General features: G+C 46.5%; 1 protein-coding gene across 7 annotated transcripts in view; it reads right to left on the reverse strand.

Moving 5' to 3' along the window:
* Nucleotides 1-22,893, reverse strand: part of LOC102406873 (cat eye syndrome critical region protein 2) — a 117,904-nt gene that overhangs the window by 23,933 nt on the left and 71,078 nt on the right. For 5 of the 7 annotated variants that reach the window (XM_044940902.2, XM_044940904.2, XM_044940906.2 and 2 more), the window contains 6 exons: nt 18,364-18,458; nt 7,416-7,599; nt 6,456-6,595; nt 5,666-5,770; nt 2,953-3,002; nt 2,154-2,323 (listed from right to left, as the gene is read on the reverse strand). In XM_044940902.2, the coding sequence (XP_044796837.1) occupies nt 2,154-2,323; nt 2,953-3,002; nt 5,666-5,770; nt 6,456-6,511 (381 nt within the window). In that variant the 5' untranslated portion in view covers nt 6,512-6,595; nt 7,416-7,599; nt 18,364-18,458. Of the gene's footprint in view, nt 1-2,153; nt 2,324-2,952; nt 3,003-5,665; nt 5,771-6,455; nt 6,596-7,415; nt 7,600-18,363; nt 18,459-19,574; nt 19,597-22,268; nt 22,291-22,893 lie in introns of those variants that run through there. The other 2 variants (XM_044940901.2, XM_044940905.2) reach the window with 2 other exon arrangements.

Here is a 22,893-nt window from a genome sequence, read left to right on the forward strand (position 1 = left end):
AAGAGGAGACCTGGGAGATCAGGAAGTCAAGCAGAAGAGAACCCTGCACGGAGACCGAAGAGACTTGTTCGTATACCTCCAATACCAATGTATTTACAAGCTGAAGAAAAAAAGAGGATGAGTCCAAATACATTGTAAACACAGAAATTCATGAAGGAGCATTTCCCTCTTCAGGGCTCAAGCCAGACAGACAACCGGCTGTGACATCAATGACTACAAGGCCGGGGGGGTCCACACTGGCACAGGCCATCAGACACAGCCTGCAGAAGTGTTTTCTGACCACGCACTGCCTCAAAAGCCAGTGGAACATCTGTGCTAGGAGTCACGGGGCTGAAAACCAGAGCAAGTCTGGAGTGGAGGAGGGTGCTCCTCCCTCCTGCCCCCACACTCTCCTATTTAAACACCACCCTTAGCTTCCCCCCTCCCGTGCAGTCCAGGTCTCTCAGACCTCTTAGCAAATGGAAACAGCCATTTAAACTCATTTACTACTCTAAACTACTTGACAGACAGACCAGAGGGCTCCAGTGTGGGCTCCCAGCAGGCTCCAATCCTCCTTGCAATCTTGCTGGAGCACTTCATGGAACTGGCATTTACATCACTGAAGGAGTGAATTTAAATTCATCCAGAATGGGGCACTAAGATACCTGTATGTCAATGGTAGCCAAGCCAATTCTTTCTTCATTTTATAACTATTTGGAAATTATCATTTCTTAAAGTTTTAGTGAATAAATCTGAATGGTTCTGGAGCTTCTGATGGGATCCCTGTGTGAAAACTCCCCTAATTACTGGTCTGCTAAGCTTCTTTGCTGCATAAGGCCGATTCTGATTTTTGTGCATAATCACCCCCATTTAACTAAAGCTTGCATATTTAAAGTACTAGACAACTTTCAAAATATCAAATCTATTATTCGATCCTTTAGTTTCTAATGTCATAGTTCTTGAAAATTGCACTTAAGATTTAAGTTCTTCTCTCACAAAGAATCAACTCCTGATATTTTCTGTATCAAAACCACCTGTTTTATGCTTGTAAATTTTTCCCCTTAACTCCCTAATCTAAAGTCTTTTCAGTTAAAAAGGCAGAAATTACAAAAGAGTTTAAGCAGATTAGGTACATGCCTTACAGATGATTCAAGGTGCTGTCATTAATCATACAATCTCTATTTAAATGGTTACTCTAAGAAAACTAGATTCCACATCTCGAGTCCTGGACAAAAATGGTCACAGTGGGCTGTGGACAACAAGATCCAAGAAGAATCATCATTACCAGGACAAAGGACACCAATGAGGAGACGCTCAATGAAAACGCAATTCCTGAAGCCCTGAAGTCAGACCTTCTACGATTCACCCCAAAGCACTGATCTGCTCAATAGTTACAAATATCACCGAACTCCCAGTGTATCACTGTCACTGTATCTGTGCTGCAGCGGGAACTCGTAACACTTTGTCCCCAGGTTTCAGGGCAGGGCTGGCATTCTTATGTTTTCTGTTAACAACTGTTAAGAATCTGAAGCATCAATTTTATCGAAACTGGATGGTTATCAGGCATTGACCACAGAATAGGCACGCCACGGAGTCACCTGGAGGTTACGGTGACAAGGAAGATGTGGCTCATGGCCTGGAGCTGCCTCCACAACTCCCGATGAAACTTAGGATGAGCAGACACCTTGTGGGGGAAACCTCAGGCTAAGACAGTCCAGGGAGAGCACACAGAAACAACTCCAGAAGGGCTTCTGAGAGCCTCGGAACAGGCAAGGAAGCAGACGGGATGCACGGGAAGAGGCCAGGACTGGAGTGCCGCGAGGTTAGAGGAGGAACTGAGGGAGCAACAAAGACAACCCTCAGACAGGTCTGAACTCTGAGAGGGAGACCAGCAGATGAGTTTTCTAAAAGGGGGAAAGAAGCAGCAGCGTATGCACAAGGAGAGGTATGCAAAGAGCGCTCTGCCGAGACACACCTGGGGTCCAGGAGCCATGAGGGTGGGGAGTGTGAGGGCTAAACCCCAGGACCCACAGTAAGCAAAGTGGAGGCTCGAGGTCCTACTCTTGGGGCCCGGAGGAAAGCTGGCCTGCTCAGCAGAGCGAGGGGCCGCGCAAGTCTCTGAGGAAGGCACCCTGCCCAGAGCAGCTTCGCGCTACGTGGGCCCGTGTGCGCACCTTCTGGGCGATCATGCTGCAGATCTCAGGCAGGAAGTCCTCGCTGAGCAGTTTGTAGAGCTGGCGCTCTCGTACAGAGGTCCTCTCCCGGAAACTCTCGGTGACCTGTCTCCACTCCTGCTCAGTCTGGCACAGGAGCCACCAGGAGCCTTGCCCTGGTCCCTGGGACCCTAGAAGAGAGAGTCATGGTCAGGAAATAGGCCCCATGGATCTCCTTCTCCTCTCTGCCCTCAGGTTCACTGGCACCCTGGGTTACCCTTTAAGGCTGATAATGTACACTTCAGATGTTCTGGCTACTCTCCTGTTCACAACTAAGAGCTATGAAGTCAATACAAACACAACTATGGTGACCTTCCGACTCCAATAACCTAGAAATGTTCCAATGCATCTGCTTTTCTACATAAATGGCTTTGAGCTTCAGGAGTGTTCCTTGTTACATTGAGATACTGTAAATTGCTTTTTCTCCTCAAATGTTTGTATTGTATTACAGATTGCATAAAAAGTCTACATAAGAACACAGTACACATCCTTATGTTGTAAAGTATTTCACGTTAAAAGAAAGCTCTTGACAAGCTTTGCATTCATCCCAATGTTAGGAGCCTATTACACTGGGCCTGGGAAGGGGCTCAAGTGAAGTGACCTGGTCCTGATCTCGAGGGATTTGTAAGGAGAGATGGACACAGGGAGACAATGTGTGAGGGCAAGGAGGCTGGTGGGAAGACTACTGCAATGGTCCCAGCAGTCTGCACCAGACTCTGGAAGGTGACGTAAGCCCTCCAACCCCTACGAAGGCCGTTACCGTTTCTCGTCTGCAACTCAGATGCTGAGGAGTTCTCTTCCTGCTTGTCACTAGAACAAAGGAAAGGGGTCACCATTAAAACAAAAACACAGCCAAAATTTTCTGTGCTTCCCTGGAAGAAAGGAACACTGGCTTCCTATTAATACCAGAAAAGTGTGTGTGTGTGTTTGCATGTAATGCACATTGGCTTACTATTAATACTAGGAGAGAGAAAGTGTGTGTGCGTGTGTATGTGTGTGTATAAGGCACAATGCCTTACTATTGGTATCAGAAAAGAGAGAGTGTGTGTGTATAAGGCACAGCAGCTTCCTATTAACACCAGGAGAGAATGTGTGTGTGTCTCTGACATGTCAGCAGAGCAAGGTCAGGAACATGGAGGCGGGCAAGTTGGCACAGAGAGGGGGAGGACAACACACAGGAATACGGCACCACCGCCCAGGAATGGAGGAGCTCAGCGTCGACACTGAAAGGCCAAGGAAAGGGCTTGCTACCCGACCGAGGGCTGCACTGAGCACAAGACTGTTGAATTGACCCCCACGGCAGGTTGAAGTGAGCAACACAGGTTCTGAGGTTGCCCACCCCCGCTCAAGGCATGCCACCTTGACCTCAGCAAAGTCAACGAAATTCCCTGCAAAACGGGACCGTTAATGATGTGAGATACAAACATGCTCAGCGTTACATGACCAATAGTGCTGTCTCCCTAGACCATGAAGGGCATGCTCTGGATGTTCTGGCCCTGCACAGCCTCCTGGAAGAACAGCAATGCCCCGCATCGTTGCTGCCAACAAAGGCAGGCACAGGCCGCACTCACCCACTAGGCTGAAGCGTGGCTGGTGTGACTGAGGAACGGAACTTTAAACTTTATTTATTTAAAAAAAAAAAAATTAAAAATTATTTTAGGGACTGAACTTTCTCTTCACTTATTTTCCCCCTTCTACATATATCTTACTGTATTTCTTTTTCATCATTCTTTAAAAAAAACAACTTTTAACTGAGGTATAGTTTCAGGTGTACAACAAACGCAGTGAGCACAATTTTTAAAGATTACACTCCATATTCAGTTCTAAAACACTGGCACATCTCTGTGACATACTCATTTCTACCTCTGTCCCCTAGCTCACCCCTCCCCCTTCTGTTTCCCCTCTGCTCACCCCCAGTTTGTTCTCTGTATCTGCTTTGTTACATTCACTAGTTTTACTTTTTAGATTTCACAAAATTTTATTTAATTTAAAAACACTTCAATACTGCACTGGATTCAGAACGCTACAGAATAAAGTCACCAGCAGAGGGCAGCACAGGAGCACTGGGCTTGTGAGGCGAGGCCACTCCATGGTGGCTCTGATTCTGGGGCTCAAGGGAACCAAAGATGAATGTACAGAACAGCTTGCTGGATTTACATGGACGTGTAGGCTGCTAACAAAACCCAGAAACTGATGTCTTGTGTATAAAACACAATGACAGGACTATTTCTCACAAATTCTGGTGGGAGGAAAGCTTGCATTCTATGGTCAAAATTTCAGAAAAGTTAAGTGGAACACTGATTGTTAAAACAAAAAAACCAAATTCTGATCGACTGATCCATAATCAGATCCCTAAAAACATTTATTAGCAGTTAATAAGCAACACAGTGAAATCTGGTCCACTTCAGGCATTTAGCTTATTTAAGCAGTTCTAACAATAAGGAATGATGCTAAAGCTGAAACTGCAGTACTTTGGCCACCTCATGCGAAGAATTGACTCATTGGAAAAGACTCTGATGCTGGGAGGGATTGGGGGCAGGAGGAGAAGGGGATGACAGAGGATGAGATGGCTGGATGGCATCACTGACTCGATGGACGTAGGTCTGAGTGAACTCCGGGAGTTGGTGATGGACAGGGAGGCCTGGCATGCTGCGATTCATGGGGTCGCAAAGAGTCGGACACGACTGAGCAACTGAACTCAACTGAACAATAAACCAGAGAACAAAGAAGCAGTTTGCTCTGTGTTATTAGAATTTTTAAGACTGTGACTTAACTTCCGTAAGTAAATAATTATATATCTGATCCTTAAGTAAAAGGTATAAAAGTATTTTTACACAGTACAGGTCAGACCCTCAAAACTCTTATATTGAGATTCACATGGTGGATATTCCTAAAAGACAACGACATACTAAAATAAAATTTCCCGGGACTTCCCTAATGGTCCAGTGCTCAAGATTCTGAGCTTCCACTGCAGGAGATCCCTGGTTGGGAAACTAAAATCCTGCCTGCATGAAGCACACTGTGGCCAAATAATTAATTAAAATTTTCCCAAAATATAACAATCTTTTTCTTTGCTAAAATTAAATACCAAATAAACACTTAGAAATGTTTAAGGTCTCATCTTAACAAAATGAGTTCTAAACACAATAAAGCACATTTACTACTGAAGTTTCCTTACCAGGAAAGAACTCCAAGACTCACAGTATTAACTCACTCCACCTCCTGTGCAGAAATCGGGGGCAAAGGGATCTGAAGGGCACTTTCTGTGAGCAGGTGCCTTCCACTGCCAGAGCCCCCACTGCCCAGGGGGAGGGCTCCCAGACAGCTGGTAACTTGAGAGGGGCCGGGCCGGGAACCCCAAGGACTCCAGTGCACACCCACATCCTCCCCGAGACACAAAGAGCAAGCAGGGAGCGAGCCCTTCCAGCATAAGGGTTTGGGTTAGGGACCTTCACACACTAAGATTTTCTCACCTCATGAAAGTGTCCTCCTGTAGTTTTTTCCGTTTTGGGGGTCTTCCTCTTCTTTTACCTGTTTTCCCAGGAACACTTGAGACATTCTTTTGTCCTTCACTTTCCCTAAGAAATAGTACATTAAACAGAAATGTCAGTTGTCTGGCCACAAGGTTACTAAACAGGATAAAGGCAGCAGTTACAGGGACAGGACAGGGCAGCCTCACGTCTTCCGTTATTATTAATAAAACGTGGAACCAAGGAAATGGACGTCTCCCACACGAACATCTGGGCTGGTAAAGAATCTACCTGCAATGCGGGAGACTGGGTTTGATCCCTGGGTTGGGAAGGGAAAGGCTACCCACTCCAGTATTCTGGCCTGGAGAATTCCATGGACTGTACAGTCCACGGGGCTGCAGAGACATGACTAAGAGACTTTCACTTTTCAGGCTTCCCTAACAGCAAAGGGCCCAGCAACCTGAAGCGCGGGGAAGATGGCAGCACAGCTCGGGGACGCTGTCTGAGGCCTCTTTCTTGCCAAGACCCCAGGGTAGGATGGGGTTCTCCAGAACCCACTCTGCCACAGGGAAGGCCCAGGGCGCACTGGTGCTGCCGAGAGCTGGCCCCAGCATCAGCCCAGGGAGCAGGGCCGGAGAGCGAGTCCTCCGTGCTTCTGTGTGGCGCGCCTCCTCGCAGGCACGCTGCTACATACGCTCCCTCCTCCACGAGAGACGTTAAACTGTGCAGTGGAATTTGGAGGCACTGGGCGTTAACGACGGTGGCGAGGGCAACACGACCTCCAGGAAGGTACCTGCTCAGAGCGAGCTCTCCATGGGACCCCCCTTGTGCCGGGTCCTCCTTGTACATTCGCGTTCCGTAAAAATACCAGTAGAGGGCCCCCGAGCTGTCCTCGCCCAGCGGCTCCACACGGAGACTGTCTGCGTCCAGGCCCTGCGCAGGTCAGGGAAAGAGGTTTGGGCAACAAGAGAAAACGGAAACGAGGATTCGAAATATATTCTCACAGATTCCTCACATTACAATGGCCAAACACCTGGGGTGATTCTCATTCCGGGTCCAGACATATCGGACCAGGATAAGGCTCCTGCTCCAAGAACAGGATGTGGAAATATTTCAAACCCTCCCCCATCACTGCCCCCGTGTTGCCAAAAACAGAGAAAGCCCCAAGAATTCTGATGAACTTGTGACCCATCTGGCTTGGAACCACACGAGGGGAGACAAGCCCCACAGGAGAGTCAGTGCTGAGGCAGCCTCAACCCACACGATGCCAGCCCAGCCCAGCGCTCCCAACTGACCAGCATCACCTCACTGCTGCCCCTGGTGACTGAGACCAAGGCCTTGGTGAAGGCCGAGCTGAGCTGGGCTACAGATCTCACCACGGTTCCCACCCAAGCTCACAGGCACCCCCGACCTCCCAGTGAGGGCAGGATCAGGTGAGGGAGAGGTGGCCAGAGACCCGCCCAGCACACTTCTGCCGCGTGCATGCAGCGTGTGGTGGGGATGGGGTCAAGTCCTTGGGAGGTGTCATAAATCTTAATTATGCCAAGTCAAATTTCAGACCTCAGGAAATAACATTCAGTGACTAATGTAACCGCAATTCTGGATGATGACAGAGCGGACAGGAGCCTACGACTGTTCCCATGGCAGCAGGGACCCGGGATATGGAAAGGGGAACACACCAAAGTGGCCAGCACAACCCAGAGCCGGCTTCCCTGAACCGCGGCTCCAGGGAGGGTGCCTGTCAGTCACGCACCTTGAGGAGGTCGAAGACGTCGTCTGCGTCCAGCCGGTAGTCACAGAGGCGGTGGAGAATCTCCACTCGGGTGCGCAGGGGCAGGTCCTGGAAGCTGGCCTCCCGCAGAGGGTTGGGCTTCCCCTCCTCCAGCTCCCAGCGGTAGTTGATGATGTCCTCCAGGTAGCTGTGGAAGGTCTGAGGCCTAGCCAGTGGCCCAGACACAAAGGTATGTGAATACCACACAGAGGATTGGGGGGTGGGGGCGGGGGGCACTGGGGGCTGATACATCTTCAACAGTAGCAGAACTGAAAGCCCCTGGAAGGGCCTGCGAGGCCCTCGAGCAAACGCTTGTTACTGCACCATCTCCTTGGAGCTGACAATGTCAAGTCCCAAAGTTTACCAATATTTAAGAAAGCTTCTCACAGAACGGGTTGTTCTGCACGTTCAGCCACACGCAGCACACGTGTGCAGCGGCAGACACCGCAACAGGCCGTGTCGACTGTCACCTGTACAGGCACACACTATGGAGCTCAAGAGGCATTCAGTTTATACAGGCAGACTCTACAGACCTCAGGGGGCATTTAGTTCAAAGTCAGGTCCGTGACTTAAGAGGGCAAACAGCAAAGAAGGCCAGGGTCTGCCTGGCTTAATCCATTCATGTTTCATGTTCTGATGCAAAGGCAGAAAAACCTCCTCCAGAACATAAGCATGAACAAGCAAGAACACAGAACACATTCATGTGCTATTACATGTAACCCTGTAGGCATGATACAAAACACTATATTCTAAATTTGAGAGGTTTTTCTGCAGGAAACATTTAAGACAGTTCAATGACAACTTAAATTTCTGACTAGTACCTAATGTGCCTTGTATATAACAGTGTGTTATGCATGCCCGCGTGCTTAGCCGTGTCTGACTCTTTGCAGCCCTATGGACTATAGCCTGCCAGGCTCCTCTGTCTAAGGGATTCTCCAGGCAAAAATACTGGAGCGGTTGCCAAGTTTCCTTCTCCAGGGGATCTTCCTGACTCAGGGACTGAACCTGCATCTCCTGTGTTTCCTACACTGCAGGTGGGTTCTTTACCCACTGAGCCATCGGGAAAGCCCCGGTTTGTAACAAAGTGATGTTTAATTGTTAGATAGTTACTCTATATCTCAACTATTAAAGAATCTGGATACAATTTCACCTAATGCTTGATTTAAAAACATTTTTCTCACTAAACAACAGCTCCAAAGGAATTATGTAGGTCAATATTTTTAAGAGAGGCAGTTACCATGTTATTTTATAATCTATGGTAGTTACAGCTGTAGAAAAAGTCAGAAGAAATATTCTTAGAAAAAAACAAAGGGCCTTAGGCAACTAAGAAATGAAACATTTTGCTCTTTCAAAGAGAGAAGGAACTTCATTTCCATCCCACTGATACCTCAAACCAGCATAGAGTGAATGTGGGTAGCTCACCGAAATCCATCATGACACCTGGGAGCAGGGCTCTCGGCCCAAGGAGCCGAGGGAGCCCTGCCTGCAGCACCTGCAGCTCTTACAGGCTGAGGCCGCCAGCGCAGGGCGCTTGTTCTGGATGGTTATCACCAATCCTTCCAAAGGAACAAAAAGACTGAAGCGCATGGTCCATGTCTATGTTCCTTCTTGTCTGAAAGAAGTTCTAAATGCTAATTCCCTCCCCTCCCCTTAAAATAGCTTGCAAGAAAGAGACATAACCATCTCTACACACTCCAGGGTGAGCATCTCAGAACCCCAGCAGAGAACTGCTCGTTTTGCTTTCCACAGAATAAGCTTCTACCAGGAGACCCACGTGACCTGGGAGGTGTGACCAAGCAGGGAAACAACCTGCCTGAGATCACCAGAGTAAAGGAAGACTGCTGTGTCAGTTCTGAGACATGAAAGGGTATCTGCAGTCCACGTGCAGGCAGCAGTGAGGACCTGGCATCCCAGTGCCATGTAGAGACGAAACAGAAAAATTCAGTTCAGTTCAGTCACTCAGTCATATCCGACTCTGCAACCCCATGGACTGCAGCACGCCAGGCTTCCCTGTCCATCACCAACTCCTGGAGTTTACTCAAACTCTTCTCCATTGAGTCAGTGATGCCATCCAACCGTCTCATCCTCTGTCGTCCCCTAATCTTCCTGCCTGCAATCTTACCCATCATCAGGGTCTTTTAAAATGAGTCAGTTCTTCGCATCAGGTGGCCAAAGTATTGGAGTTTCAATTTCAGCATCAGTCCTTCCAATGAATATTCAGGACTGATTTCCTGTAGGATGGACTGGCTAGATCTCTTTGCTGTTCTACACTACAGTTCAAAAGCATCAATTCTTCAGTGTTCAGCTTTCTTTATGGTCCAACTCTCACATCCACAAATAAAGAGACTAACTTTTGGTAATTCCTAAAAGGCCCCATAAGAACATTTGAAAAGTACTTATTCATAAAGATCATAAAACAATTCAGCCCAAAACCACTAAACCAATGTCTCTTTTGTAGGACTATATGGTACCTGCCATGTCTTGAAATCAATTAAGAAATCATGACAAGTAAAAAATCATGACAATTTCAAACTCAAGGAAAATATGACTAAGATATAAAACATATTTTAACAGGGAAATATATATATAACAGATTTTGTGTATATGAATGCTTATGTTCGGTAAAAAAGAAGAGTACTAAAAGTCATCTAGAAATTTTTGAAAAGCTACTTGGAAATCTTTGTCTTTAAAAAGATAAAGAACTGTCTTGAGTGGAAGCCAGATGGGACCTTAATTAAATATTATTTGTATGAATTGGAAGTCTGGAGTGTCAAGTTTAAGGTGAGAAATGGTACAGTAAGAATTCTAAACAGCTTCTGATAATTAAAGATGCACCCTGCTACCCCAGAATCTCTCTGTCTCACACATATGTACACATACGTACACACACACACACACACAGATACACACATGCACCCACAAAGTCTATAAGAAATAAAGTGAAATACTTAAAAAAGAAACCATTGAAGGACAAAGGAAGGAAAAAAAAAATAAGAAGGAAACAGGTGAAGAGACGCTTATTAGTCATTCAGGGAATGCAAATCAAAACCCAATAAGGTACCATGCCACACCCACCAGGAAGGCTAAAATTAGAGAGACAGGTAAGAACAAGTGCTAACTGCTTATTAACTCTGAGAAAGGGGAATGCTCGTACACTGTTAGTGGGAATATGAAACGATGCAGTTGCTTTGCAAATATTTGGCGAGTTGCTCAAAACTTAAACAGAATTACCATATGACCCAACCATTCCACTCTTGGGTACATAGGCAAGAGAAATGAAACTTACATCCACACAAAAACAAGTACACTAATGTTCATACAGCAGCACGATTCATCATGGTCAAAAAACTGAAATAGCACCATGTCCATGAGCTAATAGAGAAATAAAAGATACAATAGAGTATTTTCTGACCATAAAATGAATGAGTCCTTGATTCATGATACAATGTGTTTGAAAACATGCTAAATAAAATTAGCCTAATACCTACATGTATGTATTCCACCTACAGAAGCACCTAGAATAGTAAATGAACGACGTGCACAGAAAGCCCATTGGTTAGTGGGACTGGTGACTGCGGGAGTGAGGAGTGGCAGCTCATGGATGCGAGGTGCCTCACGAGGCTGATCAACGTTCTGGAAGCCAACAGTAGTGATGACTATACAACCCGTGAATGTTCTGAACACCCGCCCATGAGGTGGGCACTGAAAAACCCCAGAGACACAGAGGAAACCAACCATACCAATCATTACACTAAATGTAAGTGAACTGACAGTCAAACACTACTTAGTAGTAAATTTATAGCTTTGAAATGCCTGTATTGAAAAGAAAAAAGGTTCATAACCAGTACTATAACTTAAGAAGAAAGAAAAAGAAGAGTAGGCCAAAGTAAACAAAAGAAATAATAAAGATAAATCAATAAAACAAAAAAGATTTTAAAAAGAAAATGAACAGTAGGTAAGGTTAAAAGTTGGTTCCTTAGTAAACATTTTAAAAGTTGATAAACCTGTACAAAGAATCGACTTCTAGAGGGAAAGAGAGACAGAACAGATACAACATCGGGAATGAAAGTGGAAACACCACTGTAGATCCTACAGATATTAAGAGGATAAGAGAATGTTATGAATAGCACTACGGAAACAAATTTAAAAACTGAAACAGACAAATTCCTTGAAAAATGCCAAAATGACTTACCAAAGTCATGGCTTAAGAAACAGACCATCCAGAAGAAAAAGGAACCCTCCTACACTGTTGGTGGCGATGTAAATGGGTACAGCCACTATGCAGAACAGTTTGGAGGTTTTTCAAAAAACAGAGAATGGTGCTAGCGTGTGATCCAGCAATCCCATTCCTGGTATATATCCACACAAAACTATAATTCAAAAAGATACATGCACCCCTTATGTTCACAGCAGCACTATTTATAATAGCTAAGACATGGAAGCAACATAAATTTTCATCAACAGATGACTGGATAAAGATGTGGTACATATAAACAATGGAATGTTACTCAAGCATAAAAAGAATGAAATAATGCCACTTGTAGCAACACAGATGGACCTAGAGATGATCATACTAAGTGAAGAGACAGACAAATACCATACGATATCACTTATATGTGAAATCTAAAATATGACACAGACTTACCTATGAAACAAACTCACAGACATAGAAAACAGACATGTGGTTGCCAAAGAAAGGGGGTGTGGGGGGAGTGATGGATTGGGAGTCTGGGATTAGCAGATGCAAACTGGTATATACAGAATGGACAAACAACAAGGCCTGTTGTACAGCACAGGGAACTATATTCAATATCCTGTGATAAACCACAGGAAAAATGGAAAAGAATATGAAAAAGGATATATATGTATGATTGAATCACTTTGTTGTACAGCTGAAATTAGTGCAATACTATACTTAAATAAATTTTTTTTTAAAAAAGGTGGTGGTCCAGTGGTTAAGATTCTACCTTCCACTGCAGGGGCCGCAGGTGTGATCCCTGATCAGGGAACTAAGACCCCACATGCTGGCTGGTGTGGCCAAAAATTAAAATTAAAAAAAATTTTTTAAGAAATAAAACACCCAAATAGCCTTAATCTATTAAAGAAACTGAATCAGTAATACTCAAATAAAACCTTGCACAATGAAAACTACAAACCTAAAGGCTTTCAGTGGTGAACTGTTCAAAAGAAATTACACAGACTTTTTCAGAAACCAGAGAAGGGAAATGCTTCTCAACCCATCTGCCAAACCTGACAAAGATTTCTAAGCAAATAAAAGTACAGGCCAATATTCTTCATCACCATCCTCAAAACAGCAGCAAATTGAATTCAGCAAGAGACAAAAGGGACAGCACTTCATCACACTTCATGGTGAAAGGCTATATACTTCCCCCAAGATCAGGAACAACACCAGAGTTGTGGCCAGCACAGTGTTAAGACAAGAGAAGGAAGCTCTTGGGACAGAGGCTGAAGCAGAAGCAGACAACAGAAACTCCTCAGTTATCTTCAAGACCAATGAACCAAGAAGCGGGTTCAGGAAGCATCAGTAATAAGGTCAACATAAAAAGATCAACTGTATTTTACATAAACTGGCAACAAGTAGCTGGAAAATATAAAAGCTCAAGCACAAATGGAAAGATGCATAATATCTTTACACTGAAACCATACAATATTCCTGAAATTAAAGCAGATAAACAAATGGTGAAATACATATCATGGTCAAGGACTGGGGAATTCAACGTTGGTCAAAGTGTCCATTTTCTGTAGCAGGCCTTTTTTGGGGGGTGGCAGGGCTGACAATTTGATTTTTAAATTTGTATGCTAAGAACCCAGAATAGTCAAAACACTTAAAAAGCAAAACTAAAATATAAAAAAGGTGGAGAACACTCTCAATTTCAAGACAATCTGATACCTGAATAGACTGAACATACATGAAATTCATAAGTAAAAAATGTGGACACTGATCTTCTGCTTCACACCATAGACAAATACTAACTCAAAATGCATCATAATAACTGCAAAAAGTTGAAACTATAAAACTAAGAGAAAACCTCAAAGAAAATCTATTGACATTAAAGGTATGTCCTGATTTGGAAATATTAATAACACACCAGAAAAAAACTGATAGATTAGACTTCAACAAAATTAAAACTTACCGTTCTTTAAAATATAGTGTCAAACAAATAGGTAAGCTACACATCAGGAAAAAACAGTCATAGCCTGTTATTTACCTCATCATCAGGGGAATGCAAATTGAAACCACAATGAGTTACCACATTACATGCAACAGAATCAGTAAAATGAAAACCTGGGTAAAATTTAAAATAATAAATGTTGGCAAAGATATGGAGCAACTACAGTGGTCAAGAAAACAAGTCTGGCAGTTTCTTAACATCAAACACACTCTCCTATGGGACCCAGCAATTCCCAAGAAAATGAAGAGACGCTCACAAAAACTTCCGTGCAGATGCTCACAGCTGTTTCATTCCTTACAGCCCCACTGGAGGCAGCACACACGTCCACCAGTTAGTAGACAGAACACTTGAGACATTTTTGCACTGGATACAACTGAGACTCCTGCCTCAAGGAACAAAGCACTGAAGTGGACAGCAGCATCAGCGAGCGCCACACACTCTGGGCTTCCTGAAGGACGCGGACATGCAGAGTGAGCCCAACCAGAAGCAGCTCTGCAGTAAGGCCAAACAACCTGCATCCACAGGGACCAGATGACTGGACAGGACACGGCGGGTTTCTCTGGGAGGGTGGGGGTTAGATTTAGTGCAAAGGGGCACTTTCTGGGGAGATGGAGATGTCGTATTATCTTGAACAGCATGCTGACTGAGTTCATGGAATTAGAAACAAGAACCTATTTTTCTAAAAACAGGGGCATGCAAACTATGACCCATGGACCAAATCTAGCCTGAGTGTCTATCTTTAGACTGTAAGTTAAGAATGTAAAAATCATTCTTTTTTAAAAGTTGGGAGAAAAACGAAATCAAAAGAATATTATTTCATGACATATGAAAATAATATAGAATTCAAATTCCAGTGTCCATAATACTCTAAAAAAACAGCCACAGGGACTTCCCTGGTGATCCAATGGCTAAGATTCACGCTCCCAATGCAGGGGACCTGGGTTCAATCCCTGGTTAGGGAAGTAGATCCCATATGCCACAACAGAGACACGGCACAGCTTGCGAGTTAACTACCTAGCTAGCTACTTAAACAAATGAGTAAATTAAAAACACCCACATCCAGTATCAGCCATGAAGCATTGCTCTCCCCACTACTAAAAGCTCCAGACTGCTCTAAGGATGTCATAAATAATTTAATCTAACTCAATATTATTATTACTAAATAAATTTAGTAATGGGTATGCTTATCATTCCCATTTTACAGGTGAGGCAAGTAATACAGAGAGAGATGATCGAACTTTCTCCTCTCTCTTTAGTTACTAAGTTGTATCCAACTCTAGCAACCCCATGGACTGTAGCTTGCCAGGCTCCTCCATCGGTGGGAATCTCCAGGCAACAATACTGGAGTAGGTTGCCGTTTCCTTCTCCGGGGGATCTTCCCGATCCAGGAATCAAACCCAGGTCTCCTGCATTGCAGGCAGATTCTTTACCAACTGAGCTATGAGGGAAGCCCTTTCTTAGCGCCACGTAATAGCTAAGTCTTAGAAGCAGGAAAGAAAAGCATTCATTTGTACAAAATCTTCTTTATTTAGGGTGGGATGAAAAGAAAGCCTCTGAGAATACTGAGCACAAATTCACTCTAAATGCACGCAGATACCACTGGAGAGACAAAGTAACGATCACTTTGGGCAGTTCCTTTCAGTGGAAAAAGTAAAATTCATTGCGATGCTTCCTTGTCTGAGTGATCATTGCACACAAGTGTATTCAGTTTGCATAAATTCACTACACTGCAGAGTAAGGAATGTACCTTTTCTGTGTATTACTACATATCATCATCATCAAGTTTTTAGAAGGGTGAAGCCTCACTCCAGACTAGTTAATTCAACTTGGTCAACCAGATCTCAAACTTAACTTCACCATTCAGAAATGTTCTTGTTTCAGTATACTCATCTATTTTTTTCTAACACAAACACTTTATGTTTTCTGAAATGCTGTGACATATCACAGGTATGCTCTGATGAAGGCTAGAACCAACACTTGCCTCCCCTGGACCAGCAGAGAACAGGACCAATGCCGCGCCACACCACCACGCAGGACAGGGTGATGATGAGCGCCGAAGGCACGAGGGGCTGAAGGCTCCCCGCTCCTTCTGTCCTTCAGAGACTCGCAGCTTCCTTCAACAGCAGAAAAGTCACCAAAGCAGTGCTGGCAAAAAGGGAAAACTCTCTGCTCTTGGTTACACCACCACCTGAAATTTCAGGACACTTGACCAGGCTCATTTGTTTGTTTGTTTTTTAAAATAAATTAACATCTGATTTCAAAAGAAATTGTTTAGGAGTAACTGATAGAGTGCTGTCACGAGGAAGAAGCTAATGTTAAGAGGCTGGGCACCAGCACACGGCTGCAAGAGACAGAACCCATGAGGAGGCAGCTCTGCAAACGTAAACAAGTATTTCTTGTGCTTGATCATCGCCAACACACCTGTGAAGACAAGGCCTAAGTATGTAATAGGAAATTCCAGTACAGATTTCAAATGTGCACGATAAACTAGGAAATCAGGTGAGGTGGACAGCTTGCCAGGCTGGAGGCACTGGGTCGTCACCTTCACGCCCTCACAGGCCTTTGTGCTGTGCTCGCCTCGCCCCTCAGGCCTCATCCATTCACTCACTCCTTCCTGGTCTCCGGTGCTCCCTACCCTGGGGACCACACCTCCAAACTTGTCACCCAGCCTACAAGGCCTACTGGGCTCCCACTCCTGCTGTGCCGTGGCCACTGGACTCCTTGAATGGCTGAGCATTCAGAGACGAGTGGGGAAAGAAGGTGGCGGTGGGCTACGCAAGCCCCACACGTGCACAATGACACCAGCCAAGGCGATAAGAGCCCCCAGCTGGGGCTGGGCCCTGTCTTCCCTCCAGCTGAGAGGTGTCTTAGATGATTTCCAACAGAATGGGGTTTAATCGTGAAGTCTCATTTTATATGGTGGCAATGAATCAAAATTTAATAGAGCCAAGATTCTGCAGCTCAAACCAATCACATTTCTGAACCACATGGGACTTTCTGCAACCCCCTAGGCGCTGCTCCAGGGCTTCAAGCCCCAGGCGCAACCCTCCCACCTGCACTTCACCAGCGGGTCTGTCCTTCCTGCGTTCACCCACTTATTGGGCTCTGCCTTGGGAAGCAGCCACATGAAGACTCAATTCCCTGGCCCTTTTCTCAAACACCTGCGTGCTCTGCAGACTTTAGAACACTTGCTGTGGCCAGAGCACACACTCTGTGGTGGGAACCAGGACTAAGGGTCCTGAGGGCATCTGTCCTACAGCACCCTGGCCAGAGCGAGGTGAGGCAAAGGGACCCCTCGGACACTGATGAGTCATAGGTGAAATAAAACAATCTCTGGAATGAGCAGCCTGGAAATGCATTGCTTTGAATCTTTTTTGGGGGGCCATGCGGCATGTGGATCTTAGCTCCCTGACCAGGGACTGAGCCTATGTTCACTGCAGCGGAAGTATGGAGTCTCAACCACTGGACCGCCAGGGAAGTCCTGTATTTCTTTAATCTTAAATGGGCCTTTCTTTTGACTCAGTGACAGTACTTACAGAAATTTAAAATAAGAGCATGATTCACTAGGTATACAAGCTTTTATGTCCAAGGCTATGTGAAATATAACAGTTAAGAGTTAAGGCACAAATGTTTATCTACTAAACTGGGGTATCTGACAATCCTATTTAGAGAAACATTAGTTACGATAACTAAATGTAAGCTAAGAAAAAGTGAAATTATATACACAGTATGACTACAACAGTGCTTAAAACACCACACAAACTCCCCAAGCCACAGCTCAAAAAGCAAACCCTTCCTCATCGTGTCTCAGTGATAAGGCCTATGCTTCCTCCTGCTCTTTGTTCAGCTCGACAGCCTGGACGCCCCTGGGGACGGACAGCACACTCCAGAGCACCCAGGAGAGCACCCCCACCGCATGAGGGCGGCTGAGGACCACGCTGGGTGCAGGAGCAGCTCACCACCCTCACTCACGTTGTACCCACACGTTGACTCCCAGCCCTGACAGGCCCCTAAGAGTGAGCTTACTACAACAGAAATATTCCACACATCACCTTTCGTTAACTGTCCAAAAACACAACCATAACACCCCAAACTTCTGTTTGGACTGGGGGACCAGGACTGGGAACCCCATCCAGTCTGTGCTTCCCAGAAGTGTCCCGCAGTTCAATACCATGTGGGAACGGGATAAAGAGAATGGCTACCGAGTCCCTGGAAACAAGGGCCAAGGCCTGAGCAGAAAGAGCCTGTACTTGCTGACAGAGATGAAATCCAGCTCCACATTTCTACGTGTCTCACGTGTAAGGGAGCGGGTGAACTTGGCAGCTACCGTGTGAGAGGCCCAGAAGCTCCATCTCAGAATGATGCTACTGTTCACAGGAACAAGAGACACAGACCCAAGAAGCAGAACGACAGTAAGAATCTAATTTTGTTAGGCATCAATTTACCAATACTGGAAACAAAGATGAGAAAGTAAGGCCTACACTGAGAGGAAAACACTCCATGTGACTGTGGCAGCTGGGAACCTAAGGGGAAGGGCTCTAGATTTGTGAGAGTGGGAAAAACACAATACAATGAAAACGCAGCTGCAGAAGCAGCGAAAGGCAGGGCCCGGAGCCACGTGTGAATACACTGTACATCTCGGCCGATGATCTGCTCAGGTTTGCTCCAGGAGATACGAAACATCACTAGGACTGGTTAATTCCTTCCGCTGCCAGGAGAGGACGGGGGTTACTCACGTGATGTCCCTTCGCTGATAGCAGCCCTGGAGCAGGCGGGCGATCAGGTCGCTGATGAACTCCACGTCATCTCTGTGGAGAGCTGCTTCTAACTCCTAAGGAGGGGGAGACAGGGGCGAGAGCTCAGACTCAGAGGCAGATTCCCAACACCCCGCCAGTGGCCCTCCCCCCACACCACCACAGCCCATCACGGCACTGTCCTTTCTGGCTTGGTGCAGCTCTTTGATTTTCTAGGCGTTTACTCCCCTATTGCTCTTACCAAGCTCCATTCCTTTCATCTGTACAGGCAGACACCTCTTTTTATAAATCAGTGCCATCGCTTCTTGGACTGTTGGCTGAGATCAGGTGTGTAGGTCAATGCAGCACAGTCACAAGAGAGCTTAAGTGACCTAACAGGCTGTATTGCTTTCTATTGTAATGCAGGAGTGTAATGGAGCAGATGTATAATTGATCAGAAAGCATTCATTTACTGAAGTTTCAACAAGTAAGCCAACTGCAACAGCTCTCCAGAATCATGCCACTTGCAACATTCTGTGCGCACACAGCCTGTCGGACCTAATAGCAGTGAGGCGCTGCCCGTGCGGGGGTGGGGGCGAATCCCAGGGGACAGGCACGTGGGATTCAGGCAGAGATGGCACACATATGCTAAACAAGGGTTCACCGAGGAGCTACAGGGACAGAGGTGACAGCTGGGATTTGGGGGACCCTATTCCTTTTCTTCTCAAGCTCCCACAGTGAACAGTCACCACTCCCAGGACACAGGCCCACGTCCAGTCCACCCGGAGGCCGTCCACCTGCTGTGCAAGCCGACTCCCCAGGATCCACTCTGCTGGTGGTGTGGTCGGCTCATAACCAGACTCAGGGTCTTGTAAGTGGGCCCAAAAGCACCAAGGGCACCAGCTTCTGACCTCCACACTGAGGAGCAGGCAGTGTACACAAGAGGAGGTCCACTTCTACTAGATATACAGGGAAGGTTTTTTGCTCGATATTTTAATCCTTCTGTTTATTGTTCTATGTTCAAAAGTTCCTAAGTTTGTAAACACCCCAAAACATCATGTGGCACAAGCATGACTAAGCACACTAACTGACAGAAACAAACAACTGAAACCAACAACGCGAGAAAGAAGGGGCCCTGGACACCTTGAAAGCCAGGGCCTCAGTGTGAAAACACCGTGCCAGCCCGAGGGCAACTGTGGCTGTGATGCGCAAACCTGACACAAGGGCACCTGCTCTTCTGGGCAGGCGCTAGGGACGCTGAGCCCGCTCTTCCGAGGAGAGCTGGGTGGGCCTGAAGTATCTGCTGTGTGAGCTCTGAGAGGAACTCTGGACGCTTATGAATACAAGTGCCTCCCTGCCTCACGTGTCACCCACAGGATACAGAAACGCACGAAACACAACATTCCTTTGTAGACGTATCTCTATTATATTGTGCCTCAAATTCAGAAGCACCTAGAAAACAGACCAAATCAGACTCGGTGACTCGGAAGAGGCACTTTCCCCGGGGCCCTGCAGGACCCAGCCCGCAGAGTCACTGCTCCGCCAGAGGCTGGATCCAGGTGTCCTCCCCGCAGCGGCCACAGGCGGCCAGGGCTCCCTGCACGGCCTCCGCTCTCACGGCCCTGTGCCCAGTGTCACAGAGACACAGCAGAGCAGAAGCAGGACAGCAATTCTAATCCCACTGAACAAAAAGAGGACTCGCTTATCAGTTAAAATTTTTTCACTTCAATGGATACAGAGTTAGAGATTTGCAAGATCAAGACGTTCTGGAACAGATACATAGCAACATGAATACACTGAACACGACCACACTGTGCCCTGACACTTAACACCACTGGATGGTGTGCATTTACACATAAGCAGTGCTGGACTGCGCCCTGACACGCAACGTTCCTAGGCTGTGCATGTCAACGGAGCACCACTGGACTGTGTCCTTACACCTCACACTACAGACTGTGTACCTGTAACAGTTAGCAAAGTAGAGTTAATGTATCTTTGACCACAATTCGGGGGGTCAGGGAGAGAACTTGTCACATTACAAGTATCCCCAGGCAGAAGCTACGGCGATTTAAATGAGGGGATACTTATAAACGCCAGACCAGCCTGATGCACAGTGAACGCTCCGTAATGTGTGAGCCCTGAAGTCAATTCATTCCCAAGTGACGGTGTGTAGAAAAAAAACAGATTGAAGAAACAGAAAGTGGTCTTTTCAAAAATCAGATTTCTGAACAACAGAAACTCAAACTTTCTTTTAATACATGGCCTGTATGCATGAAGTTTTTGAACTGTGGTGTTGGAGAAGATTCTTGCTGCTGTTGCTAAGTCGCTTCAATCGTGTCTGACTCTGTGTGACCCCATAGACGGCAGCCTACCAGGCTCCTCCATCCCTGGGATTCTCCAGGCAAGAACACTGGAGTGGGTTGCCATTTCCTTCTCCAATGCATGAAAGTGAGAAGTGAAAGTGAAGTCGCTCAGTCATGTCTGACTCTTTGTGATCCCACGGACTGCAACCTACCAGGCTCCTCCGTCCATGGGATTTACCAGGCAAGAGTACTGGAGTGGGTTGTCATTGCCTTCTCGGAGAAGACTCTTGAGAGTCCCTTGAATTGCAAAGGGATCCATCCAACCAGCCCATCCTAAATGAAATCAGTCCTAAATATACACTGGAAGGATTGATGCTGAAACTCCAATACTTTGGCCACCTGATACAAAGAACTAACTCATTGGAGAAGACCCTGATGCTGAAAGACTGAAAACAGGAGGAGAAGGGGACCTCAGAGGATGAGCTGGTTGGATGCCATCACCGACTCGATGGACATGAGCGTGAGCAAGTTCCAGGAGTTGGTGATGGACAGAGAAGCCTGGCATGCTGCAGTCCATGGGGTCGCAAAGAGTCAGACTGGACTGAGCAACTGAACTGATGCATGAGACAATAAAACTACCTTCAAATCCAGGTTACTCACAGGTTCACTACTTCCACCTTCAGCCCAGAGCCCAGGCTAAGGCAACCAGGGTTTTTAAACACTCTTCAAAAGCCCCGCCCCCACCGCTCCTCCTCACTCCACACCCCCTTTTGTATTCCCTTTTCACTGTGGGCACTGAGCTGTGTGCACAGAAATCTGAACTCTGCCAAGATGCTCTGGGATGGGGGTGGGGGGAGCAACCAGCAAATCACCAAGAAGGGACCAAGCAGGGCTCCTGAGTGTCCCGCTCGCCCTCCTTGCAGCTGGCATCACAGCTCATTAGGGATGAGCCTGTTCAGCCCTGGGACCTGGCAGTAGCTGCTGAGAAAAGGACCCCAGGGTGAGCCGGGGAGGAGTCGGGGGTAGGGGCCTTGAGCCTGTGTTGTGGAAACTTTTCCCCAAACAGGGAGTACATCCTGGAGAGGCAGCCCAGGAACATCACTAACTCCTCCACGCCAGCACCGCTCAGCAACTGCTCTGCTCCCAAAGCTCACTGCAGGGCCTCCTAGTAATGAACCCAATCCCGAGATTCCGAATCTTCTTTATCTTTTGTGAAACAAGGTAAAGAGAGAACAACTTTCCTTCCCTCAACTCCAAGGAAGAAGGGAGATGACGGAAGTGCACACTCCAGGCACAAAGACCCCACTAAGCTTCCCCAAGGAGGGAAAGGCCTGAGGAAACAGCTACCTGGGTCTCACTTGATGTAAAAGGCACAGATCTTTCTCACCTGCACAGGGACCAGCTGCAAAGCAGTGGGGATCACAGTCAAAGGTGGGGGTTTCCATGCATGCCCAGGACTGTGCTCACACAAAGGAGGTGCAAAGCAGGCCCTCGGAGGACCATCCCAGCTGCTCTCTGAGACAGGCTGCCTGGCGAGCAGGCCCAGGCTTCAGAAAGCACCGCTGGCACTTTGGCAGCTGATGCTTCTAACCTGGTATAAATTACCTTCATCCCAAAGGCTGCTCGAGACAGTTCACACTGTACTGGCAGCTCTGCGCTGCAGATACGACAGCCATCACCAGTCATGACGTAGGGAGCAACTTTCTAGAAAGGAAACCACACAGCTCCCCTCAGGCTGAAAAATACTGATCAAAGCAATAAATGTATAAACCTACATGAATATGCTTGTCTGAAAAGGTATAAATTACCAAAACTGGCTCCAGATATTAAAAAGGGGGTCTGAAGTTACACATATATTCTCCCACAGGCAAGCCCCAGAATCCAGAAGTAACTGCTGAGCACTGAAGAGATGGGAGCCGTCTCAGCAGCCCAGGAGGCTGGTGCTCAGCCTCAGACTGGGGTCGGAATCTGGACTTCACGCCGAGACTGTGCTCTTGGAACCCACAGCATGTGGCTCATGGCACAGCTTCCTAGAGAGCTGGGTTTCCTCTGATGGTTTTGTTTTCATGATTGTAGCTTGTTGTCATTTGGAAAGGTATACTATTTTTAACTTAAACATGTGAATGAATTTCAAAAATAAAACTGGAGATGTGGTCAGACAACTTATGTCGAAGCTACTTCATTCAGCCAGAAGCCCTAGACCCCTGGAGTTAAGCAGCCCCACTCCTTG

This window comes from Bubalus bubalis, chromosome 4, assembly GCF_019923935.1.
Source record: "Bubalus bubalis isolate 160015118507 breed Murrah chromosome 4, NDDB_SH_1, whole genome shotgun sequence".
Taxonomy (NCBI): Eukaryota; Metazoa; Chordata; class Mammalia; order Artiodactyla; family Bovidae; genus Bubalus; species Bubalus bubalis.